The 25151-nt window shown below is 52.2% G+C and overlaps 4 protein-coding genes and 1 pseudogene across 15 annotated transcripts; 2 read left to right on the top strand and 3 right to left on the bottom strand.

Moving 5' to 3' along the window:
• Positions 1–662: 662 nt before the first annotated feature.
• On the bottom strand, positions 663–2152 carry LOC108939537 (cystatin-B-like; annotated as a pseudogene).
• A 401-nt stretch (positions 2153–2553) lies between these two features.
• LOC108939614 (thiosulfate:glutathione sulfurtransferase) lies at positions 2554–5028 on the top strand. Of its 3 annotated transcripts, none has more exons than XM_018761056.2 (5): positions 2554–2644; positions 2801–2949; positions 3780–3902; positions 4298–4460; positions 4639–5028. In XM_018761056.2, the coding sequence occupies exons 2-5, from the start codon at positions 2814–2816 to the stop codon at positions 4736–4738; spliced, it is 522 nt and encodes a 173-aa protein (XP_018616572.2). In that variant the 5' UTR covers positions 2554–2644; positions 2801–2813; the 3' UTR covers positions 4739–5028. The 3 variants fall into 3 exon arrangements, with proteins under 3 accessions (XP_018616572.2, XP_018616573.2, XP_029104560.1); XM_018761057.2 differs by having other exon boundaries at positions 2568–2644; positions 2786–2949; XM_029248727.1 differs by lacking the exon at positions 2554–2644 and having other exon boundaries at positions 2655–2949.
• A 570-nt stretch (positions 5029–5598) lies between these two features.
• On the bottom strand, positions 5599–10626 carry qtrt2 (queuine tRNA-ribosyltransferase accessory subunit 2). Of its 7 annotated transcripts, XM_029248721.1 has the most exons (10): positions 10054–10118; positions 9375–9587; positions 9004–9059; positions 8790–8866; positions 8502–8711; positions 8129–8328; positions 7610–7761; positions 7031–7142; positions 6636–6909; positions 5599–5748 (listed from the first exon to the last, which is right to left on the bottom strand). In XM_029248721.1, the coding sequence occupies exons 2-9, from the start codon at positions 9572–9574 to the stop codon at positions 6684–6686; spliced, it is 1233 nt and encodes a 410-aa protein (XP_029104554.1). In that variant the 5' UTR covers positions 9575–9587; positions 10054–10118; the 3' UTR covers positions 5599–5748; positions 6636–6683. The 7 variants fall into 7 exon arrangements, with proteins under 7 accessions (XP_029104554.1, XP_029104559.1, XP_029104552.1 ...); XM_029248726.1 differs by lacking the exons at positions 5599–5748; positions 10054–10118 and adding an exon at positions 10496–10626 and having other exon boundaries at positions 6327–6909; XM_029248719.1 differs by lacking the exon at positions 5599–5748 and having other exon boundaries at positions 6327–6909.
• Positions 10627–10760: 134 nt separating this feature from the next.
• Positions 10761–16807, top strand: ccdc191 (coiled-coil domain containing 191). Of its 2 annotated transcripts, XM_018761251.2 has the most exons (16): positions 10761–10954; positions 11271–11306; positions 11681–11822; positions 12484–12624; positions 12846–13251; positions 13723–13870; positions 13946–14136; positions 14333–14567; positions 14817–15082; positions 15190–15287; positions 15398–15480; positions 15584–15685; positions 15890–16033; positions 16120–16272; positions 16362–16516; positions 16641–16807. In XM_018761251.2, the coding sequence occupies exons 1-16, from the start codon at positions 10901–10903 to the stop codon at positions 16792–16794; spliced, it is 2508 nt and encodes an 835-aa protein (XP_018616767.2). In that variant the 5' UTR covers positions 10761–10900; the 3' UTR covers positions 16795–16807. The 2 variants fall into 2 exon arrangements, with proteins under 2 accessions (XP_018616767.2, XP_018616768.1); XM_018761252.2 differs by having other exon boundaries at positions 10912–10954; positions 11733–12624.
• Positions 16808–17697: 890 nt separating this feature from the next.
• Positions 17698–24912, bottom strand: zdhhc23b (zDHHC palmitoyltransferase 23b). Of its 3 annotated transcripts, none has more exons than XM_018761253.2 (5): positions 24342–24912; positions 22374–22561; positions 19809–20489; positions 18784–18951; positions 17698–17984 (listed from the first exon to the last, which is right to left on the bottom strand). In XM_018761253.2, the coding sequence occupies exons 2-5, from the start codon at positions 22511–22513 to the stop codon at positions 17711–17713; spliced, it is 1263 nt and encodes a 420-aa protein (XP_018616769.1). In that variant the 5' UTR covers positions 22514–22561; positions 24342–24912; the 3' UTR covers positions 17698–17710. The 3 variants fall into 3 exon arrangements, with proteins under 3 accessions (XP_018616769.1, XP_018616770.1, XP_018616771.1); XM_018761254.2 differs by having other exon boundaries at positions 24461–24912; XM_018761255.2 differs by lacking the exon at positions 24342–24912 and adding an exon at positions 23843–24053.
• Between the last annotated feature and the right edge of the window lie 239 nt (positions 24913–25151).

Below are 25151 nucleotides of genomic sequence, written 5' to 3'. Positions count from 1 at the left end.
GCCAAATTCTTTGGGCTCCAGAAAAGTCACTGAATAGCCTGTAGCAGCACTTGGGAGCAGTCTGGGAACCAGAGAAAAAGCAGTGAATCGGTTACTCTGAGCATTCCTGGAACAGAGAGTCCAATACAGTACAGTATTTACCACACAGGCTCCATCTCAGTTGTTGGGATAAGCAAACACCTTTGCATTTCAGCTCTCCAGGTATTTTACACACACACACACACACACGGAACTACGTATGTATAGACCTGCTATGCAGATGGAAATCCATTCTGCTTTGGCCGTTGAGGTATGTAGATTAAATGCTCTTTGTACAATGACATTCTGTCTTAATGTAGGCTAGACTTCTTCCTTCAGGTTGTCAGGGCAGCAAATGCATGCCCTCGGGACCCCCCCCCCAGCAACTTACTGAACCTTGTGCACAAAGACACCACAGAATAAAGAATCTGAAGTGCCAGATCATAGATTTGCTCCAGAAACTGCAGCTGAGGGACCTCATTTGCCAGGTGAGTTATTTTAAAGTTCTAAATAACATCCACTGCACACTTTATCCGTGCAAGGATTTCACACTAGAGATGTCAAGTCACAAACCCTCTTCTTGAACTGTGCTGCTGCTGCCTTTGAAAGCACACAAGCTCAGTGAATAACTGGTACTTGGGGGGGTGAACTGGGTGTTTGTCCCAAAGCACAGAAACTTTCGTTTTGATTATGAAGCCACACTTGAGTTCAAAAGAACAAAGTTGTCCCCAACACTTGTCCCCTACTTTATTGCACATACAGCAATAGAAAAACTGTCTTGTTAATGCATGATATGGTGGATATTTTGACTTATACTAAAAAAAAACCAGGCGATTAACAGCTGCCAGAACGGTTTGTGGGGGATCTTGGCCTGCAGGGAATGCTGGGCCATCGGAAGGATTCAGTGGGGTCTTCCTGGGTCTTGTGGGTCTGCACACTGTCAGCTGCAATTTCCCCCCAGCGTGGGCCAGCATCTTGTAGACACGCAGGTGAATACGCTCCTCGCCACCCTCGTGGACCTGCACCAACGAGAGCAGTTGCCATTCGACATTTCCGCGATTTCCATTTGTATCTCTCCAGCGTGCTGATCAGTGGATCGTAAAATACTGATGGCTGGTCTTTGTCAGGTTTTAACTGATACCATTGACCAAAGTAAATAGTCTAGCTGAACATCCAAGGACATTTCGAAAGCACCTCTATTTGTACTGCCAAACATTTGTGAAAATTGATAGTGTATTAACACTACAGTCAACTTCACAATTACTGGCATCAACCATGAAAATGAGCAAAAATCTATAAAATGATGCAATGGGAGATATTTTGGGCTTAAACATATAGGGAAGCCATATACTTTCAAGGCCTTTTCAAACTAACAGTCTGAGTGATGCACCTTTTGTACAAAGCATACCTTTCGGAATTATTCTTTCCTCTCCTGGACAGAAGCAAGGCAGGAGATGTGTCGTAGAGGGACCTTGGATCTCGTCCATGCAGGACATTTCCACGCCCTGAACGCTTAGGTGTGTGACTGTGTGCTTTTGGACTGCTGGGTGTCCCCTGTCCATGGTGCCCCAAAGAAATTCCGTGCCCGAAAGCGCGTGTTGGCGTGCGAGTGTCCCCAAGTGAGGGTCAAGTCCGCCTTTATGAAGAAGTGGGTTCCGGCAACCACCTGCCTTCTGAAAGACTTGGCAGTGAAGACTTGAGCTTCCTTTCAGCTTGGAGCTCCGCGTGAGGTTTCGTCTGCGGGGGGGCGGGCGGGGGTACAGGGACACAGCATTGGTGAGGGACTTCAGAATCTGTCACAGTGCAAGGAATCCAGGGCGGTAGTGGTAAGGGTGGGTGGGGGAGTGTGTGTGTGTGTGTGTGTGTGTGTGTGTGTGTGTGTGTGTCCTCACAGACAGCTCCGCGTGCCGTCACCGTCCGTCGTCCTAACACTGAAGGCACAGCTGTCCAGACGGGCGGATCACAGAGAGAAGCGGATGCATGACGTCACACCGTACGTGCCTCGCGCTGTTCTCGTGACAGATGAGTCGCCGTCAGTCCGACCCCTTCGTCACTTTCTCACCTCATCGCAGACGTTCTGCACGTCGGCAGTGGCGTCCCGCTCCGCCCAGCGGCACGTTGGCTCCACCCTCGCTTAACGGCTCGCAAGACGCGCATGCGCACCGGGCGAATTAATATGGTTCCGTGAGAGCGAACCACTTTTCCCAGAGCGGGCAGATGCATCTCTTCAATGCCATTGACTGGGGACTCTGCATAATCAGTCGCGGATAACATCCCTCCACCTATTGCGAAAAGTTTCTAACTAATACATGAGGTCACAGAGAAATGTCATTAGGCACAGAGTCGGGCTTGTGACAAAAGGGAACACCGTTTCCCCCTCCCGCTTGGTCCGTTCCGAGCTCTGCGTTACTCATCGCCAGTGCGCTCAGCGATGAGCTCCAGGCTCACAGCGATTGGTTTGCATCGTCACCGGTGAAGGACAAGGGTGAGTTAAGCACCACACACACACACCCAAGGGTTGACGTTTCCGGAATTACGAAACACCATTTAATCATTCGTTGCCGTTCACCTCGTCGGCAAAGGAACGCTTTCACATCTGTTTGGAGCGAGTTAAAACGCTTTAAAGGTGAGTCTTGAGAGGCGGCAGTGGGGAGAAGTTGGCAAAGTTACCTGATGCTGTGCAATTTGGCCTGGAAACAGCAGGGGGCGCCGACGCGCTATTGTCCGCGGAACGAGCAGCGCTTATTAAACCTTCTAACAGCAGCAGGTGTGTTTCTGCCAGGTGCGCGGCCGCAATGTTCGTAGCGCATCTGCTGCTCATGCTGCTTCTGCGGAGGGCTGCGCTGCTCGCGGCCGAGTTTTGCGGCTCGTCGCTCGGCGGAACGTGCGGCGTCAAGACCTCGGCGGCGGTGTTGCGGGAGCTGCGCGCAGGTACGGGCTCGCGAGCTACCTACCTGTGTGTGTCTCGCGTGTGAATATATAATATATATATGCCATATGGGCGTATATAATACGGTAAACAGACCGATGCAGACGGAGAGAGTAGTGTGTCTGCGGAACGACGTGCGCTTTGGAGCGGAGGATGAAAAGGGTGAGTCCCCGCTGCGCCACCTTGTCATCCATCCATCCATCCATCCATCCATTCCGCGGATCCCCTGCCGAGACGTGAAATCCTCTGGTTTGTGCTGCTTTTCCTCCTCTTTTCTCGTAGTTATTGTGAGTCAACTAAGCGCAGCTCAGTTTGTAGTAAGTAAAACTTTTTTTTTTTTTTTTTTTTTTTTTTTTTTCTCCTCGATCGGGACAAAATGAATGAAGCTCTAAGACAAAACGATCACTTTTCAGTGTTAAAAGTCTAAGCTGCGCTCAGAGTGAAACTGAACCGTTCCTCATCAGGAGGGACCAGTTTGGTCAAAACACCTGAGTGTCTCGGTTCTTCCACATGGGTCATGGAGACACACACACACACCTAACAGAAAGCGGACTGCACTGGAAGAGTGTGTTCTGTGAAGAGCTGCACTCTGATTGATTGTGTGTTCTGGTGCTCATCGTCTCTTCCATGTCACTGAGCCTTCACAATCGGTCTTCCTTGTATCCATGTCTCATCTGGACTGAGCTCAGCTGTGGATTTTGTGTGTGTGCGTGTGCTTCGAGTTCCCTTCTCTGTGCAAGTGTGTGTCGAGTTGTTCATTTTGCGCGGTTGTGTCCATCGCGCTACATCGGTGCACTTTGCTTTTGTTCTTAGTTTTGCTCTGTCCTCCCAGACTTTGTGGTGACCTACGAGCAGCTGAAGGTCATGCTGTCCAGCGGCAGCGTCCAGCTCTTTGACGTTCGCGGTCCAGACGAGTTCCAGGCGGGACGCATCCCGGGTTCCGCTAACATCCCGTGTGAGTGAAACATCCCCAAGTGACGCTCTGCGTTTGAGTTTCTTACGCAGTCCTGTCCACGTGTCCGCGTTCGGGGCGGCACAGCGGGTAACGCTTGGGCTCTGTGTTTGGACGAGGGTTCGATCTTGGCCCGGTCTGCGTAGAGACTGCGTGTTCTGCCCGGTTCAGGAGGGTTTCCTCCCTTGGTCCAAAGAGGTGCTTGAGGCGAGTTGCGTGTGTGTACGCGCGTGTGTACGCGCACGCATGCTTCTGCTGGTTGTTCCTAAACATGTGGAAGTGAAACGACTGAAGATGCACTTGCTGCTGCTGAACTATTCGTGCCTACTATGAGAAAGCAGTAAGTGTGTTTACCTGCCTGTCCACTCTTACTGATGCCTCTGTTCCTCTGAACCCAGTGGGGGACCTTGAAGAGGCTCTCAGAATGAGCCCCCGAGACTTTGAGAAGCGCTTCGAGGTGGACGCTCCCCACAATGAGGACGACAACATTGTGTTCCATTGCCAGACGGGGCGCCGGAGCACCACAGCCCTCCACGTCGCCCACGGCCTGGGCTTCGCCAGGTACGCGCTGCGGTGGCCTGTCGGTACTGCAGCAGGGAGAAGTGTGGTGTGCAGCGCTCACGTTCTTATCGCAGTGCTCTTGTTCTTACTGTAGTAATGCCTGCCTTAGTCTGCTCTCTAACGGGTGTGTGTGTGTGTGTGTGTGTGTGTGTGTGTGTGTGTGTGTGTGTGTTGGCAGGGCGCGGCACTACGCAGGCGGGTACAGTGAGTGGGCTGAGCGAGAAGGGCAGCCAGGTGGACCGTTAACACCCCCCTCCACCCCATATCCCCCCCGTTAACTTCAGTGATGCAACTGTTTCTGGCTGAAGTCGACGGAGTAAAGTTCACCGACCGCAACCAGCTGGAGAGAGAACTGAAGTGACAAGTTGCGTCTGTGAGCGGTGCTGAGCAAAACTGATTTACTGTGTTTTACCGTTCTGAGAATGCTGGTATTTGTGCAGGACAGAGGCCACCGCCTGACACGTGTGAACAGATGCCTTCCAGACCCAACGGAACCAGAGCACAAGTTGACTGCAAATGAAGCAGTAATTTTTAATAAAGGGCCTAATGATTTGATTGACCGTGTGTGTGTGATTAGGGCGACGAGGCCGATTATTCGGCCAGTGTGTTGAACTTGTTTGGCGATGCGTGTTTTGTTGCAATGGGGACAAACATCTGTCTCTCTGCATTTTTGCAGCTGTTGTCAAGTTCTTGTAATTCAGTATTTTGCAACACGGTGAAGTTAGTCAGTGTGTGTGAGATAAGTGGACCCTGGTCGTAACGGTCACAGTTCATCACACACACCCTTTGAGTTACTTCTGTACATTTCACTCTATGCTGTTGGTAACAAATGTATTTGTAGACACGGAGGGGCTCACAGCCCAATTCCCAATAAACAGAGCAGGACAATGACAGCGTGAGCGAAATGCTCCACCTGGAAAGTGGTGTTTAAAGCCTTGGAGAGAAGAGTAATTTTCCAAGCGAGGAGGAGGGAGGAGCAGAACTTTGACAGAGGGAGCCCCACAAGGACCTTTATTGCCTTTACTGACTCAAGGTCGCACACGTGTGTTACCTTCTCTGCCTCAGTGCACCGTGGACAAGTCCTGGCGCTCTCCTCCTCTTGGCCAGAACATGGTAAAAACAGTGTAAAGACTGCCCAGCTGGAGTTTCACTGGTCGCCCTGGACTCGCGTAGGGAAGCGTCGAGGGCTCCTCGTGTTTCCATTCAGTGGGGCATCGCAGAGCCAAGATGTTGCTCTGAAATCCAGCTGTTTGGTGTTTTCTGCTCTCCCTCATCAAGATTCCTACAGCTGTGAAAACATCTGTATTTTCTTTGCAGCCATCGTTTCTACCACTTTGCTATGAAACACATAGCGTGTCGTTTAAAACACCCCCCCCCCCCCCAACCAACCAGCAGCACTTCATCACGATCTCCCTGTTTTGTCCACGGAAGGGTTACTCTGCTGCACTTTGTTCTATTATAAAGTACCTACTCGACTAATGAACCTCTGTGCAGCAAGGGGTAGGTAACAAACTAGGTTTACTTAAGTCATGTGTCTGCAACTCTCAATGTAATGCATAAATTGTACTTTTGCTGAGATATACATCGCTTTGGACAAAAGCATCTGCTAAATGGATAAATGTAAAGTAATGCTGCACAACCCCCCCCCCGCCGCCAAGGGAACATCGCTATCAGTACTTCTTGTAGCAAATTATTAACTGTTCCTTTCACTGACCTTGAAATGTGCTTACACATCCCTGCTCTGTGTCCATGCGTGTTTGTATTTGTCCCCCCTTGCGTACCATGACCCTCGAGGAAAAGCCTGAGGAAATGGACTTAGAACCGAACCCTCCTAATGTCGACAGCAGGCCCTCAATTGATGAAATAATCCGTTCATAGACATCTGCCACAGCAAAAGGCCATTATTTTAATGGGGAGAAATATAGAAAATGTCTTAAAATGGGTTCCCAGGCCACCAGAAAGCCCAAAAGCAATTTTTCCAAATATGAGAACACTGTAAAAGACCTACAATGACGGTATATAATTGATCTGTGCGCAACAGAAATAAGCGAAACTATAATTCCATCATTTCAGTCGTACAACACGATAAGAACGGCACAGGAACAAAGGACAGCGATGCGCAAAGCCAGCTGCAGACCATCACGGAAAGGGGACGGTGCCCTTTGGTGTTCTTACCAAGTGTACCACAGCAGCGAGCGCCGCAAACCCAACGCGATGCAGTCCTCACACCCCCAGCACCACGCTCTTCAGCGTCTCCAGCCGGTCGGTGGCCAGTGCCTCCCGCACGCTGGAGAAGAAGCTGCTGTAGTGCGAGACGTTGTGCAGCATTAACAAGACGCCGGCCAGCAGCTCTTTGGTCACGAGCAGGTGGTGCAGATACGCTCTGCTGTGGTTCCGGCAGCAGTAGCAGCCACATCCGACCACCAGGGGGCGCAAGTCATCGCGGTACCTGTGCGGAAGTACAGCGAGGGAGACGGAGGCAGCGGCTCTGTGAAAAACACACCGTTACGTGTGGGTGGAGCCGTGCTGAGAAACACGGGAAGAGAGGAAACTAGAACGGGGAAAAGAACCTTCTGTCGTTGAGATTCATCTCAAAGCGAGTCATCTGTTGCAGGTCCTGGTGCTCGGGGTCCTCGGTCCTGCTGCTGCCCCCGTCCTCCGTGACCCCGTTCTGTTCCTGCACTGAGGAAAGACACGGCCATGACCGCAGCGTTAAACCCTAACCCTGGGGTCCCACTGTCTCCTAGCAACGAGAGCCAGGAGCACAGCAGACTGGTGCAGCTCTCCTTTCACGCACTTTCGCTGTCAATTTCTCCATTTTAACGCAAATCCATTTTCGGCGATTGACCATAAACGCCGACTGAGCCGAGCGTTCGAATGCGACCGGCACCAGAATCGCATTCGTTTCATACTCGAGGGCCCAGTCAACAAGTGCTACATAATAGACAGTGACACTTCCACAGCTGCTCTCCACCACCTCTCTCTCTCACACACACGCTGCACAAGTTAGAGCCTCCCCCACCATGATGTGATGTAAATGCCCTGGGGAATGCGGTCACTTCGGGTACAACGTTACACGGCTATTTACATGTTACCCTCCCTGGAAACGCTGTGCAGATGCGAAGGGCCCAGCGTCGGGAGCCTCGTACCTGCGCTCTCGGGGTCGGGCTCCATGGCGAAGCGAAAGCAGAGGGCGCAACCGCGCTCCGTCGCCACGAAGGGGAAGAAGCCCTCAAACAAGTCGACCCCTCCTTCCACGCAGGACAGCACCTGGTCCGGTCGGCCCACGCCGAGCACGAGCCTGGAAGGGGCACAACGGAGGCCGTGAGCGCAGAGCTTCCCCGAAGCACAGCGACAGTCACCTCCACTTCCCCAAACACGACGCTCGGAGAAGAGCTGGTTGGAGGTTCAGTCAATGTAGAGCACCAGCCCCCTCCACGCCCCCGTTTCCTCCTCCGCTCTCTTTTCTGCAGCTCTGCATCCTTCAGCTCAGTCCCACGTTCTCTCCCTTACGCTGAGTCTGTCCACACTTTACCGCGGTAAGAACCCAGCTGCAGACACAAGCCCCGCCCTCACCGCCACGGCACACGGAGCACCGTGTGACAGACACCCCCGTGGCAGAGACCCGGAGCCACGTCTCTGAGTAAAAAAAAAGCGAGGAGTCGCACCTGGGCTTGTCCCGGGGCAGCTCCGCTGTTACCGCGGCGATGAGCTGAGCGCGCAGCGCCTGGTCCATGACGCCCGACTGAAAGCCATCCAGGACGAAGCCCCCCACGGGGCGCTTTGCGGTCTCCCGGGCGGACCGCACCCTCTCCTCCCGCACGTCGGCGCCCTCCACCACGCCAAAGAGCTCCGCCCCCACAAGCTCCTGGAACGGAGGGACATGTGGAATCTCAGGTTTGCCATGTCACCTGCAGGCCTCTGTGCGTGCGAGTGAGATGAACAGATGTGCTGGACACGAAAAGGACTCGACTGCGCGAAGCACAAACACACGGACCGCAGGCGTGCGCGGGGACGGGGACACCCGCGCGACAGACGTACCGCCGTCTTCTGGTGGAGCAGCACACACTCGTCCAGGTGTGTCAGAGTGCGCTCCACGGACCTGCGGACCCTCTTGAGCGAAGAGCCGGCTGGCTGGGCGTCTCCATCTGCCAGGCTCTGGTACCAGTCAGGTCGAACCGCCGCCTGCATCGCCACGTACTTTGGTACGGTGAGCTCGATCCGGCCGGCCGCGCTCCACAGGGACACGCTCTGCGCGCCAAACACACACGTACGCGTTTCACACGTGCGGCAGCTTCCCGGATCAGGGTTCGGCGCACCGCGTCCTACCTTGCTGGTGTTGTACCCGGCAGGGCAGGGCGCCGCGGGGTCCTGGAGCGAGCAGAACAGAACCGTGTCGTGGAGACCTGCGGGCGAAACGTCGATGCTCTCAGCGACGAGCCGGAGCGGCACACCACCCTGAAATGCTACGGCGCTGCGGGCTTCCCGATTGGCTACAGCCACGTTCCCACAGCGCAGCGCTGCGACTGGGACACACACACACCTGCCAACTTAGCTGCTCCCTCCCTGAAGGCCTCCAGGACCTCCTGATGTTCAGCGCTGGGACACAAAAGAGAGGAAACGTCAAAGAAAAAAGCTGGAACTGGGGTCCAGTCAACGTGGCACTAATCTTAGTGGACGAACACAAATCTGTATGTGTGGTGGGGGGGGATCTCCAGGTGCGCACGCACGCACGCACAGCGAAACCCATATGCCTACACAAGTGGGCAGCAGGTGGCGCAGTGGTTAGAACTGCAGGTTTAAACGCCACCTCCAGCTGGTACCCACCCCACACTACTCCGGTAAAAAGCGACCCCCCTCCAAAACGGGGAAATCGCCGCACGTGTCGCACAAGGATCGAACGGAAACGCTCACACGGTGGCCAGCGGCAGCTGGGTGACGGCAGGCAGGCGCCCGAGCGCGTCGAGCGTGTCGTGGGTGAGGTGCGGCACGGAGCCGCAGTGCGTGTACAGCAGACATCCCGGCACCTCCATGGCGCGCGTCCCCGACCTGCCCAGTCCGGCGAGGACCCCCAGCCGTGTCCCCGGGGCCAGTCCCCGCAGCTCCAGCTTCATTTCGCAGCCCTAACTGGGGAGCGGAGAGACGCACACACAGGAAGGAGGAAAAACTGAGACATTTTTCTACAGCAGATTCATGTCAATGAATCATCTCTCTGCCATCCTCAAGCCAAGTTACTGTGTGTGCGTGTCCGCAGTAAACACTAGACGTTTTACCACACTGACTGTCGTGTCACTCACTGTGTGTGTCTGGGCACGGACGACTCCCCGTGAAGAAGTCACCGTGTGTGTGTGTGTGTGTGTGTCAAGTGCGTCTCCTCTGAGTCTGTCTGTCTGTGAGTCTCTCTTCGTTCTGGCGATTCACACACTTGATTTATTTATTAAACTGAAGACGAAAAGAAGGAGGAGCGCGGTGATATTTGCTACGTCGCACTGCAGGTTCACTGTAAAACAAAGTACAGTACCACACTGACAAGCACCTATATCTTACAGCGACAAAGAACTTTCCAGAATCAGCTCCGTAACGTACTACTCACCGAAAGACGCGCATGTGAGAACTGCGAGTCGCAGGATTATGACCTGTGCGCTGTGGAACTAGGCGTCGCCGGATTATGACGTATGAGCACTACAAATTATGCGTTAGGCACAGAGACTTCTTTGCTGTAATTTTATTTAATTTAAGTGCACACATTGTAAAGAGAAACGCACTGAAAACAAAGTAAAGATGAGCAGCAGCTCAGTCAGGACCTCTCGGCTGCATTACTTTTAATTTTAACGTAGCCTACCATTAGCTAATTACTTATCCTGCAAATAAATGTAGTTTATATATCTATTATTATCCTTTTATTGATGAGAAAAATTGTATCGCTAACAAAGGCAAGTGAAAGTGGCCAGATGCTGAAGAATGTTGCACGTGTTTACGGAATAATTACTCCTGGCATTTAACAGGAGATTACATGATTCTCTGCATGTACGTACGTATATTTTATTTCCAGTACGCATGGATCTGGAGCACTGTAACTCTGCACTGGACGAGAGTAAAATGACATGTTCCTGGCACAATTCAGGTGCCCATCCCATCCGGTCATCCAACGGGCGTTTTTCACACCAGCGAAGTCACTTGCAATACGTGCATAGCAACCCTAATTGATGTGGCTACACATGGGAATTGTAGTTTATTTGTCTTTCCACCTCGGGAAACAAATCGGGGGGGGGGAGATCTTATTTACTCCAACACCCAGCATGCCTTTTACCTCGAAAAAAAATCGCTATCAACAGACCAGGTTGCGACAGGGTGGAACTTTTGAAGACTGTTGTCTAAAGTTTTTGTTTTTCTTTTTAATCTTTTCAACTGAAACGCGATAAAACGGAGCGTTACTAACAATGGCATATATTGGATACAACGCGAGCCTTTTTCGATTGACAAGGTCGACTAAGGTAAATAAAGAAGTGCTTGGTGTGATCCCCCCCTCCCTCCTCATGATCGGGTCTTTAAAGTAATTGATCAATGTGGTTTCACACACACACATAAAGATACTAAGACGTGATTATGTGCCACTGAGACTTGTAGCCCCGCGTTTCCCTCCTTTGTCATAGTTTTAGCGCCACCCGGAGCCGGTAAATCGTACAGCAAGCGAAGTGTTTAAAAATCATGTCTGCACTTGACTTGTTGTTTTCCACTCGGAGTAATAATAATGTTTCCCTGCAGTGTATTCTATAATACTGTTGTAAAACATTGATTGTACAACCCTAGGGGAAGAGGAACAGTGATACTGAGCCCTGGACCAAGGTAAGAATTGCAGCCCAGGACCTTATCATGATTATGTTTATCTGCAATACAGTCCCAGTAGAGTCCCAGTAGAGTCCTAGAACAGTACCAGTAGAGTCCCAGCAGTAGAGTCCCAGCAGCAGCACAGCAGAAACACTGGACTTCCACAGAAAACTAATGGAGAAACGTGAGGGGACGAGAGAGGGTGCGAATGTCGCCATGTGGACGCGTGTTTTTGTGTAAGCGACGGGTCGCAGGTTCAAGTCCAGGACAAGTGCTTGAACCTTTGAGCTGAGTGCAGCGCAGTACCGTGCAGTCCCGTGTTTCAACGGAGCCCAGTAGTCCCGGTGCCGAGATGTCCTACTCAAGCGGAGCTCGCGGTTCTCCTTCTCTAGAGGCTGGAAGCAGCCTCCGAAGAAGCCGTCTCCAAGGTTTTCCATTTGCCAGGGAAGGGCCCGTATTCCGGAGGAGATGGCCGGGCAACGGCGCGACTCAATCAGGAGAGGCTGCGTGATCATGACGAGGCCTACGGAGAAGGTACTATATACACACACACACACACGGTGTGTTTGTGTATATATACATGCATACATATACACACATTTATACATCCTTATTGGTTCCAAGAACAAAATTACTTGCTCCATTATTTTGTATGTAGGGAAATATTCCCATTTGTTCCAAGCTCGGGTCAAGTTTTATAATGAAAAAGTTGTGTAACACATTAAAATATTCTTAATAGGAATGAATCACAACATCGTATGTAAAGTGATATTAAAAATAATGACTTAATAAATTCCTGACGATAGTGTGCACGGATTGGCATGAGGAAGATGAAGGTTGTGTGTCACTTTTTAATACATGAATCACGAGAAGAGCAACATTTGACAGTGGTGCAAAACAGGATGCAGATGCATCATTGAAAAGGGTAGAACGAGTTCTTCGAGAACGCTTCTCCACATCGTGGTGTCGCCGCGTCACCGTTACGTTGCGGGCTTGCGTCCATTGGTGAGGACCGCTAGGCTCGGCAAAACGGGTGAAACGGATGGAGCAAAACCTCTCTTTAAAGCTGGATTTTTCGGTCCAAAAGTTGTGTGTTTTGTTAACGATGCAAAACAATGCAGTGCAATTTGTGGTAGCTGCACTCTATGTGTCTCTGAGGGTATAAGAAATACCTGATAACCGCCACCTCTTGAAGCCCAAGCCCTGCTGAGTGACTGGATGTCCTGCAAATTGAGATCAATCCTCGAAGCAGAAGAGCACGAGTGTGAGGAAGGCACCCCTGAGAGTAACAGACCTCCCGAAGAGTCACAACTTCTGCATTTCTCCAGTTTTGCAGGTGACGTTAAGTCTCCTCACGTTCACGCTCATCAGTGTTACTGACTCCAAATAAGTGCCATGGGAAACATTCTGTAATCGTCATTCGCTGTCTTTTACTCTCTTTTACCATGTGCGCTCTTTACCGCACAGGTCCATCTGTTTCTCTTGCATAGGCGCTTTTCTTCCTCTCTCACACACTCAGACTTGTCCTTCTCTTCCTTTCATGCGGGTCTCTTTTAGATCTCTACTCGCACTTGGATGAGGAAGTGGAGAGCGCCTCAGTGGATCGTTTCCTACAGGAGCTCATGGAGAAGGAAGTCGCTGGTCGCGGGATGCAGCGGGACCTTCGAGTGGGTACAGAAAGAGAGGGAAGAAAAAAGCAGAGAGACCCACGCGTTGCCATGGAAATCCGCCACCAGCAGGTTCGTGATAAACGGGCGCAAAAGGATGCAGAGCGGGCACAGAAGCGCAGGGAGGACAAATTGCGGAGGGAGGCGTGGAAGGAGGCACGGCTGAGGGAGCAACAGGAGCAGAGCAAGAGGAGGCAAGTGGCGCTTCGACAGGAGAAGTTGCTGCAACAGGAGGTGGTTCGACTACGTAGAGAGATGGAGGAGAAGAGGAGTGTGGAGAAGCAAGCCTGGCTCATGTACAGTAATTGCACCACCTTACGACCGAGTTACACCCGCGCTACACCTGCAGCCCCACTCACTTCTGTACCCCCACTTTTCCAGGCTTATATACACTTAGATAACACGTAAATACAAACACACACACACACACACACTGCACATTGCAGCCTTGCGCTGCTGGACAGGCTTGAGCTCTCCAGTGATTTCGAGAGCTGTGGCACCTGGAGCCGTGGCCAGCAGAGCCCTGTGAGGGGTGGGGGACTGACGCAGTGGCTCATGGGACAGATATATGACTGTAAGGCTAATGCCGAGGACGTGGTGTCCTGATACGGAATGTTGCCGCTCTCTTAGGAAGGGACCTGCAGCTTATGTTGGAGGTAGATACAGTAGATCTTACCTTCACATGCAGTATTGTAAGCAGGACTCCTTAATTCAAGTTGCCAGTGAAGGCAGTAATGCACATCTGGCACTGGGCTGTACTCCGACAGGGAGAAGGAGAGGCAGGACAAGAGGACGACTGACCAGGACTCAGGGTCCAACCAGTCCACCACCCAGCAACAGCAAGAGCATAAGGACACAGAGCAACTGCGCAAGATGCAGATGGTTGAGTCCAGAATCCACATGATGGAACTGAGGGTATGAGTAACAGGCCACTGTGCGTGCGTGCGTGCGTGCGTGCGTGCGTGTAACAGGTCTCTGTATGATTGCCAGTACCTGCAGAGGCACTTCTCCAGGTGGCACTCTGCAGTACTCAGGAGGCAGGTGCAGATGGGCAAAGCAGCGGCTCTCGCTGACTGGAGGAACCAGCTGAGGGCATGGCGAGCGTGGAAGGCGCTGGTGTGGACCAAGCGTGTGCAACGAGAGGTGGAGAGAACAGAGGAGGACCTGCGGTCTGAGAACAGGCAGGACATCCCAGCAGTGATTGCACTCTGACTAGTAATACCAGGTTTAAAACACTGTCCAGAGCAGAGTAATGCACAATGAGCAGGGTGAGGAAGAGCCTCTAGTGGCTTTGAGCCACTGGGCCCATCATGAGATCTGTAAACGTGTGTGTGTGTGTGTGTGTGTGTGTGTGTGCGTGTGTGCGCGTGGCCCCAGGCAGTGCCAGACAGCGCTGGAGAGTGACCGCCGGCGGCTGCTCAAGCGGTGCTTGAACAGTTGGCAGGCTTGGTGCTGTATGGAACGAGGTCGACGGGAGATGCTGTCTCAGCGGGAGGAAACGCAGCGCAGGATGGAAGCGCTCATTGACGCTGCCGCAGCAGGAAGGTTGAGGGCGGCTGAGCCAGCGGCCCCTCCTGAAACACCTGTCCTGCCACCTTCAGCCCAGAAGCAGGTGAACGAAAGTTTGAGTGAGATGAAGAGGTTGTCACACATCCTCATTGTCGTTCTCTAAATGGTTAAATTGATACACAAACTGTGCCCTGCGTGGTTCGTCTGATGTGTTTGAAAATGTCAGGTCACTCCGAGTGTGTCCCTCTTCAGAGGTCAGCGTTAAAGGAAGACATTCTGGTGAATAAACCGAAAACTGAAAAGGTGCTGTTCCAGAGAGATGACGTCTGGTGCTCTTTACCTCTTCCTGAAGGCAGGCCAAGTAGAGAAGGCGACGGTACGCTGTCCTCTCCTGCCCGCGGCAGCCTCTCCGGGACGGCGCCGCTGTGCGCATGCCCACGGTAATGACTCGGGGCGCAGTCGCACCCCACAGGAAGACGTGCCGAAGGAGCCGACGGAGCAGAGCGCGAGACCACGCGAGACGCAGAGAATCCTGGGATTGAAGCAGGAGGCAGAGATGGGTCAGGGGACTGTGGAGGCCTGCGCCCCCGTCCAGGAGCCCAGCTGCAGAGGCCACAGGTAACCCTCATTCGCAGACCGTCAGGTGTGTGGACACAGCCTCTGGTTCAGCGTGGCGGAGATGATAAGAAGTGGCTCGTTATGCATTTATGATGTTCCTGTTCCAGAGACGGTCAGCAGAAGGTCCAGAGAGAAGTGTGTGTTTCTCAGACCGCACCCAGAACACCTTCGGTTCAACCACCCAGTCCCCACCCCGTGGTTAGAGGTAGTTAATGCTTTGACACATTAACCATTCGCACCCGACACACAGACGTACGCTCGGTCACACACTCAGAATCTTCTCCCCGCTTGTCCTTCCTGTGTGACTCCTGTCAGCCATGGAGGAGAGAGCTAAACTGCGGGCGGAGCGCAGGAAGGAGGTGGAAGAGATGAAGAGGAGGAGAGAGGAAGAGCGACTTGTGAGTGCAGGCGCTGCCACTGTTAGCATGGGGCTGTGAGCTCGTCTTACTTCAGACTAACCACAAGGATGTGTGTGCATGCGTGCATGTGTGTGTGTGTCAGGCCCAGCTGAAGGCAGAAGAGGAGGCAAGATGTAGGGAGGAAGAGGAAGAGAAGCAGGCTGCAGCAAAAAGGAAGAAGGAAGAGAAGAGGCTGGAGAGAGAGGTTAGATCTGTGTACTCCTGTGTTTCTTCTTTGTGTGAGGACACAAAATGTGTGTAAATGTGTAGCTAAACCCTGTTTTAGGAAGTTTTTAAGTGTGTGCAGTATCTAGTGTGTACCATACAGAGGCGTGTGTGTGTGTGTGTGTGTGTGTGTGTGTGTGTGTGTGTGTGTGTGTGTGTGTGTGTGTGTGGCGGACACGTGCAGAGGGAGCTGGAGAAGCAGTGCAGGCTGGAGCAGCATCGCCAGAAGGTCGGCCGAGCCCAGGAGCAGTACCGACAAGCTGCGCTGCGCCACCGTGGACTGGAGCCCTGGAAACGACTCGTGGAACAGAGGCGCGCCGACGAACACGTGAGTCCCAGGGCTCAGGCAGCGGCACCTCGAGCGCTTCGGCCTCTGAAACCCTCAACTGACTCTTCTTATCTTCACACTCCCAGCGGGCCCAGGAGCACCACAGACACTGCGTGCTCAGACGCTGCCTCCTGTCCTGGGCGCAGTGTGTCGCTGCAGCATTGGCTGAGAAGGAGGCTCGGGCCGCTACACTCTACAGGCACATTGTGCTGCGCAGGAGTATGTGCCACTGGCTAAAGGTGAGCAAGCACATCCTGCAGCACACGCAGACACGGCGGGGAGATTCCCGCAGGCACCGCCACTAAAGGGTCTGTACCGCGTGTCTCAGCTGAAGGACCTGGCTTCGCTCCAAGAGGAGAAGGCCGATCGGTTCTTTTGTGACCGCACCCTGAGGAAGACCCTGATGGCGCTAGCGAGTCATGCGACACAGCAGAGGTGTGACACGTGGGATAAGGAGCGCTTGGCTCAGGAGCACAGTGACAGGTGAGCCAAGGGTAGGTGCGGCTGTGGGCTTCTGCTCCCTGTCCTCGACATCCAAAGCCGTTCAACTCTCTCATGACTCTTCATTCCATGAGCTCCTTTCTTCATGGTTTCCCCGCTGCTCCAGGAGACTCATGCGCACATGTTTCCGGGCATGGCGGGCTCTGCCCCTCGTACTGCGGCAGGAGAGGGAGAAGGAGGAGCGCAGGGAACACCTTCGTCGACGGGTCGCCGAGGTCCTGCCCGACTTCCACGCCTCCCCCCGAGTGTTGTTATGGTAACTGCCTCCACCTAACAGGGCTGGACTTATTCCAGGGTCCGACCCCACGAACCTCCTGCTCTCACGCTGCTTCTAGAATCGTACCCATGGTTCATGAGAGGGACTGTTGATTCGACAGAACATTGCTGATCAATGACACGGCATGAATGTGTAAACACTGCAGATTTATTAGACCTGTGAAGCACAAAGCAGAAAGAGCAAGTACAGTTCATTCTCGTCCACGGCCTCTGGGCTCCTGCTTGTTCCACACGGTCCAACTGACCACGTGCTACAGCTTCATGTTATTGTCAGAGCCGGACTGGAAGACCTGGTTTCTAATATAAAGGCGTTTTGTGTCTTAAAGGCGTTGCTGAATAAATAGTTACATTTTTTGTCGCTTAACTACGAGAAAGAGTAATATGAACACAAGCGTCTTTCATGGCGTCCCTGGAGAATCGGTTCAAACGCTGAATGAGAAATTCCTTGGATTCCCGGTGGGAGCTCGACGTCTGCGGCTCCGTCTCCACGTCAAGATCGTTTCAGTAAAGGCACTAAACTTAAGGATGGAAGTGGGAAAATAAAGCCGCTGAAGGAACGAGACGTGGAAGACGACTGTTCCACGAGAGGAAAGGTCACCGCAAAGATCCTGAAGAACAGTTGGAAATGACACTATGATCACTCTAGCACCGTTTGTATCTAGTGAGCAGCACTATGGTCTCCCTCCTTAAAGCTAACAACCAGGTGTAGGGGGGTCACGACCCGCCAAGGGTCTGCCACAGGAAATGTGCTCAGAGTGGCGTAAAGTAAAAACACGGAACATACCATTTGTTTGCTCCACCCACCAACGTAGAGACACGAGCGCTGTGCGCGGGGCTGCCATGCTTGTCACCTCGTGATGTCAAGTGGTCCCACACCAGAGGACAGCGGAACTGGACATGCTACACTAGGTCAGGGAGGCTGAAGGAAACAGGCTCAGGAGTCACGTCCATGGTGAGAAACTCGGCCCAGTTGCTGCAGAAGCCCCGGGAGTACACCCCTGTGTCCACAACAAGGCCCCGCAGACGGCTTGTGCCCAGCTTCTCCCGCAGGGCGAGTCTTGCCTCGCGTTCCGTCACGTTGTAGCTGATGTTGATGAGCTGCAGCACCAGCAAGTGGAGCAGACCCACTGTCACTAGGCTGCTGTACCAGGCACAGGTGAAGCACAGCGCTGTGCTGTGGACAAATGGAGAACCACAGTCACTCTGTCACTGTATTTGGCACAGCACAGCACAGCTATTGCACTTTTATCACTCTTCATGTGGCTCTTTGCACCTCTGCCAGGGGTGGTTACAGTGTTAGTCAGGTGGAACATGTAGTGGACAAGGGTAAAAGTACTGCTGTGTTGTTCTGTGTGGTGTAGGATCAAAACTGTAAAAACTGCCTTAGCTGCCTTGAAAGTTTGTTTTTGAAAACAACTCCATAACACTTTTGAGAAAGCTGCACAGTGGTCTGTTTCTCTATATGTAGTTCAGGTTTGACACCCAGATGTTTAAAATTGCTTGTACATTTACATTAATTTAGCAACTGCTTTTGTCCAAAGCAACAATGGTTACTACACACTTTTTAGATTAATGATTACTACGCTAGTTAGACACCTTCATCTATGGAAAGTATCAGTGTAAATATACTACAGTAAACTGTCTACAACTATTCACCTATCTATACACCTTCGTAACACATTTTCTTCTTTTTTCCACCCCATTTCCTGCTCATTTATCTCACCATTTTTTTGTTCTGTTGTTCTTATTTTTTTTGTATTTTAAGTACTGTTTTTGTAATTTTCTGTTATTTTACTGTAACATCTTTAATGGATTTACTGCAAATTTCTTTGCTTTTTAGAGGTGCAACCCATGTATCTTGCTCTACTGTGAAGAGCTTTGAGAAGTTTCTGTACAAAACGTAAAAACTTCTAATCTCTACTGGCTCTAGACTCCAGGACAGTGTGTGTGTCTTTTTGGCACCGTATCCCTACCTGTACTGACTGTAGACTCCAGGGCAGTAAAATAAAGCGAAAAGCACATTCTGTCGCGGACACACACTACGCAACACCAGGCTGATCCCGTACAGTGAGGTCGACAGGAAGAGGAAGAGCGTAAGCAGGAAACTTCGGTGGTTGGCTTGTCCCACACAGCTGTTTATCCTGCTCCGTGGTGAGAGGTACAATACAACACGCATAGACAAAACACTGTCCTGAGTTCACCGGAACAAAATATGCACACATACAAAATGACGTGGGCCACTTTTCATGTATTTTGACTACATCATATCACTTATATCACTGCCCTGTTTGGTATGAAATCAACAAGACACTAGAGAAGGCAATGGCTTACACCATCTCTCACTCTATGGTTTGACATCATTCTTCTCCAGATACTAGCAGGCAGACTTTTGCAAACAATTTATTCCTAGAAGTTTCTCTAATGGAGTGGCATCCCACCTGGGGTGTACCCTGCCTTGCCTAGTGTCGCATGCTTCAGGGACATATGGCCACGACGACCATGCCTAGGACAAGCTGTTACAGGCAGTAAGTGAATAAGAGATAGTAGTTCACTGCTTAGCCAATGGTTGATCTGAAGCCCCCAAATGTACCTCACCTGCTTACACAGCGGAGTACTTTTAGGGGAACAATTAAAAGTACCTTGCTGAAGGATATGACCACACTGGCAGTGAATGGGTCTCAAACTGTCAACTTTCAGCTAATGAGACCGTGTCCTAAATAATCATGGCCCTTGAAATGTCGTTGAAGTGTGTGTGAGACAGAATGGATTTTTTTAATAACTTGTACATCAGTAAGAATGTGTTCGCACACCAAGCCCTAGTAATACTGTGACCGTAATGGTGCCCAAATTAGGGAGCACACATGCACCCCACAAACAGCCTCTGCATGGCTGAGCTGCAGTGGCACAGTAAAAGCGGTGGGACACTCTGGTAAGAATGGTGAGATATGGAAGGAGGCAGATGGGCTCCCAGAGGACTGAAGTGTTTAAAGGGACCCACCAGACACAATGATGGTCCAGCCTATAGATACATGCGCTGCAGATTCGGCAGTGGCCTGAGCGGGGGGGGCGCACAATCCCACAGACGGGGCACCAGTTCTTCCTTACACTGTTCCCCTGGCCCCCGCCTTGGCCCGGAGGACTTGGCCGGCTGGCAATCAGCACCTGCTGACAGGTGCCGTTGGAGTGCACAAAGTCTCGCTCGGGCAGCTTCCCGTGGTACGTCACGGTGCTGTGGGCATCAGCCGGGTGGGATCGCACGTACCCTGGTCCCCTCTTGGTGTTGGCGAGGGATAGCAGGGTGAGCATTACCCCCGTTGTCACAACAGCGAGCTGCACCATGCCTACATCACCCCGAGGCAGGACCTCTGTGAGGAAGACGTAATACATGTAGGCGAGGGAGAAGAGCGCCAGGCTGAGGAAGAAGAGAGTGCGGCCTTTGCGACGGTGCGTCACATAGTAGTACCAGAGCACCAGGCCAGGCAGTGCCGTCAGCACCGCCACACCCAACAGGAAGTGCAGTGATGCCACCTGCAGGAGCACAGGGAGCAGTATGAGGGGCGGCACCACAGAGAGGTCCACCTGCTTCGCCCCCAAGAACCAGGGCACGCGCAGCCGGTCCTTCACCACAGCAGCCACGCGGGCCAGGGAATCCGCCTTCTGGGGCTCCCGCTTCAGCCACCTGCGAGGGCGACACAGAGCAAGAGCAAGAGCGCCTGTAACTACACGCCGAGAGCGACTGGCTTCCTTAACTAAACCTAATCCAAAACCTCATTTTTGAGCCACAAACGTGTCACGTGCCAAGTGCCTATATTTTCACTTACCAACAGCTCAACCTTTCTTCCATTTATAGCCACCATGTAGTCCTCCTATTATTAATTTCCATTAAAACGAGTCACTTTGAAGTCATGACCATACTTGTACATGAACACGGAGGCATGTACTTAAATTAACCTTGGAACTTTGAAAGAACCAAAAGAGCTCAACATACAACAGTTATGTTCAAAGGATATATCTGATTACTCAGCAAACATTGATGTAACATTGAATTCTGGAATTTATCGTTTTGACAATAGGTGCAGTCACATTAACTCCAGATAAACTCCTTGTCATCAGCAAAAGTCAATGTTTTCATTGCAAAGAAGATCTATTTATTTTTGTGCTCTAAAATGCCATGTCCTAGAATGGAACAGCTACATCTAGGTCATAATGGGGAAGACAACTGGCAGTTGTGTCTTTATAAAATCAGCTAAAGTCAGGCGCCTCGAAACTCACAGTTAAATGGCTGTGATAGTTGAAGTGATGAAGAGCAGACTTATTAACAGTGGGTCTGTTTTTCTCCACCTTCTTATTATTTTGATCTCCCTGGAAGGTAGAGAGAAACTCTTGATGATATCCTGAAGGAAACTGTGCAAAGCACTGCTGGGACTCAAACCCACGATCTCCTGTCAACTAGACCCACTAAGGCACAGCAAATGGGAAGGACCTTTGGCAGCCGTAAACATAACACTGTTATTGGGTCGTTTTTCTCAATTTTTGTGCCATCCGTGTAGTAGAGCACCTTGGTCTCGTTGTCACCGGGGAAGACAAGAAACACAAAGCAGACTGATGCGCGTGGGTACAAGAAGCGGGACGGGGTGCCACATGAAAGGACACACACCTCCTGGCTGCTGCTGAAAGACACTTTCCTGTGTTATGTAAGCTCCTCTAACTGAAGAACGTCAGCGGTAGGGAGACAATTTCACTGCAGTTGTGGAGCCATTAGTCAGCAGACATCAGTCTTTTACAGCGATACTCTGTTACTCAAAAGTATTCATCCCTTTCCAACGGGCAGCTTTGGCATAACATGTTTTTACCGCTGTGAATGGACATGCATGCAATTTGAGTGATATATCATGAGAGAACTATTCCAAATGAAACATCTGAAAATAAAGCTAACCATTCAAAGTATTCCTGAAACTTTTATTAAATAAATAAATGTTGGTTAATAAAAAATAATGCTTTAAAATGTATTTTGCATGTATTTTTGCACAGAGCCTTCTTCAGCCTGAATGCTAAAGGAAATGTGAAAAATGTGCAGGTAAGCAAGCAGTGCCATCATGTTACTCATAATGGTGTGAATGTGAAGACAACAAGCCATCAGCAAAAATACATTGTGCTATGAATATTAATGAGGTAACAGCACTGTACAAGCCCAGGAAATAGTACACTCACGCAAAGAAAATGTAGAAGACCAAAATCATATAGTGCGAGACAAGCACACGGCCATCCCAGAAAATTAACGACATTGTATGAGAAAATACAAGAAATTCAAAAACTTCAAAAATTGAGAAAAGGTTTGTCAATTTGGGGGAATACTGACACACATAACTGCAGTAAAGTGGTCGTCAGGGTCCGCCTTTTGCACTGCGGCAGCGAAGATTAAGGAGCTGTACAGGAAGGCTAATCTGAAATCCCACGAGTGGCACGTCTCTGGTGAGACAACACTAACGGCATGCTTTCAACTGCCTCAAGAAACAATGAGATCCACAACTGTCCACGACTGTCCACTGGCCCCGCCCCTCACCTATCACAGGCCTGGTCCAGATCCTCGCAGTCGCAGCAGCAGGCTGCCAGGTGACTGCGCTCCCCATGCCGATTCACGTACTCACAGCAGCACAGGGGTTCGTTTGGCTCCGGAGGCCTGCTGGCCCTCCCACTCTTCATATTATTCCCTCAGCCAATCACAGTTGAGCCTGGGCGGGGCTAATGCACCTGCAGACAGGGAAAGCCAATAACATCGCAGAACAGGCTGCCATCAGTTAACAGCACAGGCCAATGGACAGAGATAAACACTTCTCTTTTTTCCACCCTAAAGGTGTTCACTGAAATACTAAAATGACCTTGCATTTTCCACCTCACTCTGGATTTTTGAGCCTTTGTGACAGCACAACAAAAAAAAGTTCTCGGGGTGCCACCCCTGCAGGGATGCGGGTCATCTCGTAAACTGCACTGATAGTTGTATAACAATGTTCAGCATTATGGTCTGAGCGCCGAGCTTGCACACGTGTGTGTGATCTCATTGAACTACATTCGTCTACAAAGCCCTACAGTCCGCCGTCCTAGTTCAATTAATTAAGACAAGGGAACTTTAAGAGAGTGGCGATAAGAGGTGACGCACACACACACACACACACTTGCTGTACACATCCAAAGCAGCATGTGACCTCCTCTGCTCCAGTTTACACACACACGTCCTCGTCTCGGTCCTTCTACATGAGGCCGGCATTTTCCTTAATTTATTTTTTTACGTTTGACCACTTTATTTTTGCTGCCACTGTGAACATGAACTTGCTACAAGCAAGAACCCGTACCGTACCAGACCCCCGTAAGCCACACGTTCACCGTGGTGTCACAGTAAGTTTTGTCGCCATCCTCAAAGCAACCGAACGCAGGTGGCCAAACTTGCTAGGTATGAGAAATGAGGGTGTGTGTGTGTGTGTCCTGGGCTGGGAAAAGCAGAGGACACCTGCGCGCTGTCAGCACTCTGTGTGCGGAACCCGTTCCAGGAGAAATGAGGGCAGCGCCGTTCCTGCCGGGCTACTCGCAGCCACACGCTCTCAGCACAGTCACACACCCGTCCTGGAAAGAAGGTCAAAGGGGCTCAAGAGACCTGCAAAGTGGGACACTTTACGTTGTTCCTTCTGAACTCGACAGTCGCACCACAGCAGAGGACACGGCCCGAGGACACCGTCACGTCCACGTCGGGCGCACGGCCACTCAGGCGTCGACAAACGCCCTCGCGTTCCTTCCGAAACGCCAGCCGCCACGCGAGACGCGGAAGGGCCAGAGATTCCGGGCGCCCCGCCGCTGCGGACCGTCCACGCGTCCATCCGTCCGGCAGGCCGGCTGGCGCCGCCGAGGACTGGCGCTCCGATCGGAATGTCGCTTCCGCCTATCAAGTGTCATGTGGCTCAAAGTGTCCCGTCGGCCGGGGGCCTCGCGGCTGTCATTGCCCCCCTCCCATACTTACCCCCCCACTCACCCCCCACTCACCAGGTCCAAGGGCATCTTCATTCGCCTGCTAACGACCCGATTCGCGGAAAAGTCAAGAGCTCTTCTTCGTCCTGCTCACTCACTGTCAGCTCCGTTTGTCCCGATACTGCGTCCCGCCAAGAGCCCACATTTACAAACAAAAGTGCACGCGGACAGTAAGAGCCGCTTTTCCCGCCGCCGGATCGTGACGCGAAACGCCGCCAAAGTTGGAGCGCTCGCTCGCGCCCCGGTCGGCGAAGAGTTGAAGACCGAAGTGGGCAAACGCGGGACACGACGAGACCGGCGGCGACGCGCTTGCCGGGCGTCCAGGGTGACCTCTGCAGAAACACGGTTCCCGCGCGCACGCAGCCAGCGCGACACCCCCACCGGGGACGGGGTGCCCCTCGCTCGCGACACACACGCAGGACACAACAAACAGCTCTCCTCAGCCACACGACACGCGTCACACGGCGCGTTCTTCCCGCCCGCTTCTCAGCTCGTGCGGAAATCCACCACGTACCTTCGCTAAATCACCGGCGGCCGCGGACTTGTTGCATTTTTATTTTAACACGCAGACACGCTGTTGCTGAGTGTCGCTGTCACTGTGGACGTGCTCGTCCGAATAGCAGCACGAGTCACCTCTAGCTGGGTGGGTGGCTGGATGAGGGGAACAACTCGGCTCGCGCTGTGTGTGTCGCGCTCTCCCTCTCAGTCTCTCTCTCTCTCTCTGTCTGTCTCGCGCGCTCCACCGCGGCGAAAGGCTGGGGCGCGCGGGACGGGCGCGAAACGCAGCCGAGCGCCGGTTAGCGCTCCTACTTCTCCTCCTCCTCCGGTGGGTGCCGCTCCGCCGGCGGGCGACGACACGCCTGCATGCGCTGTGTACTAAGTGGCGGCGAAGACAACTTCCTCCTGCGGACTCCTGACGTCAGTGAACACTAACCCTTTAGCCTCCACCGGCGGAGGTGGCGAGCGCGGCCGCGGGAGAGCGGCGTCGCTGCAGACAGAGACGCGCAGAACTTGAACCCGCGTCCAACCGCGTAACCGCCGTCTCGCCAGCAAGTCCGCACAGCAGCTCCGTCAGAGGCTGAAGCAGCGCGCGCTCGCTTCGCTCTCGTCAGGGTTAAAGGTCACACGGCACGCGCCGCGGCGTTTCCCGCCAACGTCCGCAGGTGAGTAAGGAGGTCCCGGGGTTCCCGCTCCAAACGGTGCGGAGCAGAGCACATGTCACGATGACCTTTGGCCCAGTTCCCTGATCGCAGAGCAGATGTACGAAGCCCCCCGCCCACACACACACACACACACACACACACACACGGCCATATGCAACCCT

The sequence above is a fragment of the Scleropages formosus genome, chromosome 24 (genome assembly GCF_900964775.1).
Source record: "Scleropages formosus chromosome 24, fSclFor1.1, whole genome shotgun sequence".
Taxonomy (NCBI): domain Eukaryota; kingdom Metazoa; phylum Chordata; class Actinopteri; order Osteoglossiformes; family Osteoglossidae; genus Scleropages; species Scleropages formosus.
This window is presented reverse-complemented; position numbering and strand designations above follow the sequence as displayed.